Source organism: Mus caroli, chromosome 7, assembly GCF_900094665.2.
Source record: "Mus caroli chromosome 7, CAROLI_EIJ_v1.1, whole genome shotgun sequence".
Classification (NCBI taxonomy): Eukaryota; Metazoa; Chordata; class Mammalia; order Rodentia; family Muridae; genus Mus; species Mus caroli.
The window spans coordinates 78,409,790-78,415,789 of record NC_034576.1 but is presented as its reverse complement, the minus strand read 5'-3'; the positions used below and the strand labels follow the sequence as shown (position 1 = coordinate 78,415,789).

The 6,000-nt window shown below is 38.6% G+C and overlaps 1 protein-coding gene across 8 annotated transcripts in view; it reads right to left on the bottom strand.

The window, feature by feature from the left end:
- The window catches only part of Akap13 (A-kinase anchoring protein 13), a 279,862-nt gene that overhangs the window by 66,762 nt on the left and 207,100 nt on the right, over nt 1–6,000 (bottom strand). For 5 of the 8 annotated variants that reach the window (XM_029479044.1, XM_029479045.1, XM_029479047.1 and 2 more), the window contains 3 exons: nt 4,468–4,533; nt 2,624–2,816; nt 663–771 (listed from right to left, as the gene is read on the bottom strand). In XM_029479044.1, the coding sequence (XP_029334904.1) occupies nt 663–771; nt 2,624–2,816; nt 4,468–4,533 (368 nt within the window). The remainder of the gene's footprint in view (nt 1–662; nt 772–2,623; nt 2,817–4,467; nt 4,534–6,000) is intronic. The other 3 variants (XM_029479050.1, XM_029479051.1, XM_029479052.1) reach the window with 1 other exon arrangement.

Here is a 6,000-nt window from a genome sequence, read left to right as displayed (position 1 = left end):
CTGGGGCATATAAAGTTGGCAAGTCCAATGGGCCTCTCTTTCCAGTGATGGCCGACTAGGCCATCTTTTGATACAAATGCAGCTAGAGTCAAGAGCTCTGGGGTACTGGTTAGTTCATAATAATGATCCACCTATGGGGTTGCAGTTCCCTTTAGCTCCTTGGGTACTTTCTCTAGCTCCTCCAGGTATCTTTGTTTTTAAGAGACATTAAATTACCTAGGGGTACAGAAACCTACTCTCTGAAGGAGAGTGATAAAGAAAGGGAATATTCTGGAAAAATATGAAATATTGTAACATTTGGTAATGTGAGGGAAGAATGCACAAGTTCTTGATATTTTTTCCATGTACTTTTCTTGCTAGGTATTTCTTCAATGAGAGTCATTTTTACCCATTTTCAAGTCTGAAATTATTTTAAAAATCCTTTAAAAATAGTTTCATATTTAAACTCCACAATATAATGAATATAATGTAAGCATCAAAGAGATTTTTATATACCAAGAGGAAGAGTTAAAAACTGATATCTTAGCAGTTATGGTTAAGTATAAAGACAGTCCAAAGAAGAAGCAGACACATTTTAGAAGTTAATAAGATCCCAAAATAAGAAAATTGATAAGAAAAGTAGTTAAGGTATACTTTTTTTTTTTTTAAAGTAATATACTCACTGTCCAATCCAGGATGACTGATTGTCATTAATGAGATGGATTTTGTCAATGGAGAAGAAATGGCTGATGTACAGTAGTTAAATCCCTGTTGTTTAGACCTGTAACATGTCTACAAAATTAAAAAAAAAAATGGAGAATGAGTTCTAAGTACACATTCATATATTTAGACATGTGCAGAATTTGCACTGACCCAACTTAGTGAAGGAAGAAGTGGAATCCAGTCTGCCTCTGCCACTTACCTGGTCCTCAGCTGCTAACAAGCCGCTTAGCTTTCTAAGCCTCCTGTCCCGTCTGGAACTGGTGAGTATTCACCATTTACCGTGGGCTTCCAGCCCGCAGAGCATTTAATAAGGTTTCAGATTGAGTAAGTACTCACTCGGTATGTGCTGGTCACACAACCTGGTAAGTAACTTCATCAGAAGCAACAAACCACATAGAGCACTGCTGCTTTGAAAACCCAAACTGTCTTCAGAGATTGACAATAGGACATGTTGTTATTCTGATTATAAGGACTTGGGAACTGAGATGTGAGCAGAAAGCAGTTCAAGAACAGTAGCAAAGCAGCATTGTATCTGGGAAGAGGCGAAATCTCTTTCACTTCCTCTTAGATTGACTGTACATGAACACAGGGTGACTGCAATTTAGTAACTTAACTTCCTCAGTAGAGTTACGGGCAATTTAAATCCATAGCATTTGAAAAGCCATGTAGCCCAAGCAAAAGCAGAGGCTCCTTTAACATCCCGGAAGCAACCATTTTTTTACTTCTGGTGATAAGGGGACTCATGTGTCTTTCATTTTGAGACAGCTCATTCGAATATTCTCACAAGATGAAACCTGCCTCTTTCTGACTCACACAAGTTGAGATACTGAACATCCACTCCTAGCACGCACTCACTCATTTGGGCCAGAGATTTCTGATTATTTAGAGCTTGTTCCATGTGTAACCATGGAATCTGAGGCAAACAGTTGCTATGTTTCAAATACAACTGTGAGGTCTGAAAAATGACCTCCGAGAACAGCAGACTTTTAAGAGGAAGTTGACTGCAGGCAACTTGTCTAGATCAGAAAGATACATGCAGCACAACACCCACTCTGAGGCTGTGCACAAGAGGAACTAAAGGTAAGATGGAAGCTCTATGAGGACTATGCATAGCATAGCATAGCACAGCATACTATGGTACAAAAATGCTGATATTTATCTAGAAGTATTGAGTTCATCTAGAAAGATTAAGTCAGAAAGATAGCAATGATAATTAGTATCATTTACTAAAAGACAAGGTCATCTGCCAAACTTCTCAGGGGCATGAAGCTCTCACAGGTAAGGGAGGGATCAACAGGCATTTCCTGAGCAGTATGATTGAGACAAAGACCATATTTTCTCTAGGAAATAACCATGGGGCATGGATTTTCAAATTGCTAAATTTAATAATGACATGCAATATACTTTAAAACTCAATTTACAATGAACTGAATACATTCCTAATCCTAAAACATTTGCTGTGATGGAATATTTAAATCTTTATAGATTAATGTATTCTTTTAAAAAAACAATACTTTATATTTATTATTATTTTTGTATAGAGCGTTTTATCTGAATGTATGTATGCATGCTACATTCATGTCTGGTGCCCCTGGAGGTCAGAAGAAGGCACTAGGTCCTTGGAACTGGAGTCATGGATGACTGTAAGCCACTTTATGTGGGTGCTAGGAACCAAATGTCAGTCCTCTGCAAGAGCAGTAAGTGTTCCTAACCACTGAGCCATCTCTCCAGACCAACTGATGTATTTTTAAATATTCATGTTTAGTTCTAAAAACGTGTTATTGCTAGAATTGAAGATACTATTTAATAGGTAAGTACTAGTATTTACTAGTACTAATAAAAATCACAAAAATGAGGTCATATTTGGGGGTAATATTCCACTACCACACCCATCAGCATTACATACTTATTTTAGCCTTACCTGCTGATCAAACATCCTATGATGCTGTCTCTGGTCTGGCTCCAGATGTTCTTCTGAAAGTGACATCAAAGAGTTTCTCTGTTCCTCACCACTGAAAGGGTTTCTGAGCTCGCTGGAGTTTGCAGAGCTCATTTGTAGAGATGAGGATGGCTTATTTCCAACACCTCCTCCTGTCAAGCCTTCCAGACTGAAACTGAACACAGAGCACAATAGTTCAGTCACTGTTTGTAGGTCTCAGAATGGGAGGATACAAATATCCCTCTAACTTGTATATTTATTTTTATGTTTTCTACTAAAAGTATCTACAAGAATGCAGAGCAGGTAAGTACCACTCATCTTTCCCTCAGTGGTATTAGATGCTGAAAAAGAACACCAGATGCATTTATTTCCCTACTTCATTCAACTTATCTAATGCTGAATCAGATATCATCATTTTCTCAGCTGTTTTTTCAATATACCATATGTACAGGCCATACTTATCATCTATGTGTGTGTATGCTTTCACTGATGTGATAAAAGTAATCTTTCCAGAATCTGACTCATCCAATGCCAAATGTCACAAAGACAAGCACCAGGAGTTTTCAGAATGGGAAGTGAGTGACTTGGCTGTGTGCTTACCATGTGGACCTTGATAAAACGATACTCCATTATATTTTGGTTGACTCTTAACAACTTTCTGGATACACTTCCATCCAGAAAGCTCTGGTTTCACTAATGAGCACACCATCTGTGCACACCTGGCCAGATGATGGCTTAGTGAGCATTACTGGCTGCAGAGAGACACATAAAACACTGGGGCATAAATGCTGAGAAAAGTAACAGGGTTTGGAATTTTAAAAGGGAGTTCTGAGGTGCAGATTTTGTGGTTACTTTTGTAAATAAGGTTGAAGAAGAAGGCTATCTTGTCTACCCTCTTTGGAGTTGCTAACTAGAATAATGCACACATCGGCTATAACTACACTGAAAGAACGTCTCTGTAAGAAGAATACAGTTTGAACTGATTGTGTTCTCAGTTAGCAACCAGCTGGGATTTTATTTGGATGTATACTAAAGCTATATAGTTACTTCTGTTCTGGGAAAACTGTACAGTTAATTGCTATAATTAAGCTCATATATGCCAGCTCCAAAGGGTTATTTTTTCTTCCTAAGTTACTTATGATCTGAAGCCATATGCCCCTATTTTCTCCAGTGGGTAAACTATTAACACATTTGTTGTTCTTATTTCAATATGACAACAGAAGTAATAATGAACTACAACTAAATGTGTCTGTAGAACCATTTTTTTTTAACACCAGGCATAAGAAGGAAGTTTACCTAGGTTAAGAAATTTAGTTTTCCCACTGTGAAATATCTGAAAAGCCTGAGAAAACCCCATCTATGCTTACCACAAAACTTAATCCTGAAAGCATTTTAATAATTATCTTGCTGCTTAACTCAAAAGACAAATAGGAAATGATGAGGCATCTAAACTCAGAACCTAAATGTAGGACTTAATAGTATAATAGAAACCAGGGCTTATTAGCTGTTTTGATTCATTGTCTAAGAATCTGGGAACTTTGAAAGACAAAGGCAAGGGTTTACAGCACAGATTGAAGGTTCATGCAGAGACCACAGCAATCTATTGCTACTTGAGAGAAACAAAGCAGCAGTGGGGACTGTTCCTAGGCCACAGTCCTGTAATTGGGTTAGTGGTGTCCACAGCGAAGGCAGCAGCGGTATACTATGCTTACAAATATCGCAGGCTGCCCATGTGCATTCCAGCCACAGAGAAGCCAGCAATAGCCCAAAGCCAGAAGTCTTACTTTATGGTTCCTGGTTTGGTGGCTGGACATGAAATACTATACCTTCTGATATTAAAGTCAGCATTCAGGGCAGCCGAGTACTGCACACCAGAGGGACACCAGCTCATACTGGAGATGACATCAAAGGCAGAAACAAGAAATGGAGGAAGAAAAGAGGAAATAGGTTTGGGTTATTCAGTTTAAAAGGAAAGAATATAAAGGTAGACTTACGTCATCATTAAAACAAACAAAACTGAATGTAACATTGAGAATTCAGGAAAAGACTAGAAAAGAACCACAGGAATTTAATACTGTCCAGTTGATGTCCATCCACACATTGTTTTGGGAAAGATCATGTGAGCTCTTTATGGGATAACTACCCCAAGTGAAACTTAAGAATTTCTTCTACTAATCCCTTGGCAAAAGCTGCACCCCACTCATGGCTCCCTCTGCAGACATTCTCTGAGAGGTGTTCCTAATCCCACCATTGTGGCCAAGTGTCCTCTGTTTCCATCCCTGCTCCCACACCCTCTGACTCACTAGTAGTCACTCCTAGGCCTGGATGGAAAGGAAACACTACAAACAGCTCACGGGCCTCACTGAGAAATCAGTATTCTTTTCTATGTTCCCATTATGGATACAGATAAGCCAGGCAATTTACGAATCTTACACAACAGTTAACCCATAGTTCTTCTTTAGAAGCTATTCACTAGGGTTTTCTGCTTAAAATAAGGCAAATACAATAAAGGCCATATCTTCCTTATAGTTTTACACTGATAAGCAGACTTCTTTTTCTAAAGTTCTATGGCAGTAAGATAGAAAGTCTTTTAAAATTTAATTTTGAATTCATTTTCCCCGAGATTCATTTGGTCACCTGCTTCCTTGTTTATCCTATGCAATACAGCAGGGGGAAGAAAATCCAGGGTGGAGAGGTTAAACAAATACAGCAGGCAAAGAAGTAACCAGCTATATTAACCTGTCCTCTGTGCCTACAACTTTATCGCTGGCCAGGATCTTCATTTGCTTATTTGTTTAGTTCCTTGAGACACATGCCCAAGGTGTCGTCCTAGGTCACAATTTTTGATTTACAAGTATTGCCACCTAAAAAATACTGCTTTGGGGGCCTTAAAATTCTAAGTGCTGTGCTTCTGTATTAAAACAGCAACAGCAGACATAACAAAGAGCCTGGACAAGAGTGAAAGCACTGCTGTAGACAGCAAAACCATTCACTGGTCGAACCCCAAGCTTTAACAACTCTGCTTGGTAGACAAGACTTGGAAAGGAGACAGGCGATGGGGAGATGCTGTGACAGTTTCCTTTACAGCTGTTCCAAACAGTATGACAAATTTCAAATCCGATTCAATAATAGTGTAAGGCTCAAATAAGGAAAAGAAGAAATACATAGTTTAAGGCATCTCTCATCTGGAAAGAAGGATTAGACTAACTCAAAGTGAAACATAATTGACAAACATTCATAAGGCCCAGAAGTCCAGTCTTTGAAGTTATTAGTTTTTAAACTCCAATTGGATACCTAAGTATCTGTTTTCACTACCCACTGCCCCACTGACAGGGTTTCTCTGTATAAATCAATCTGTC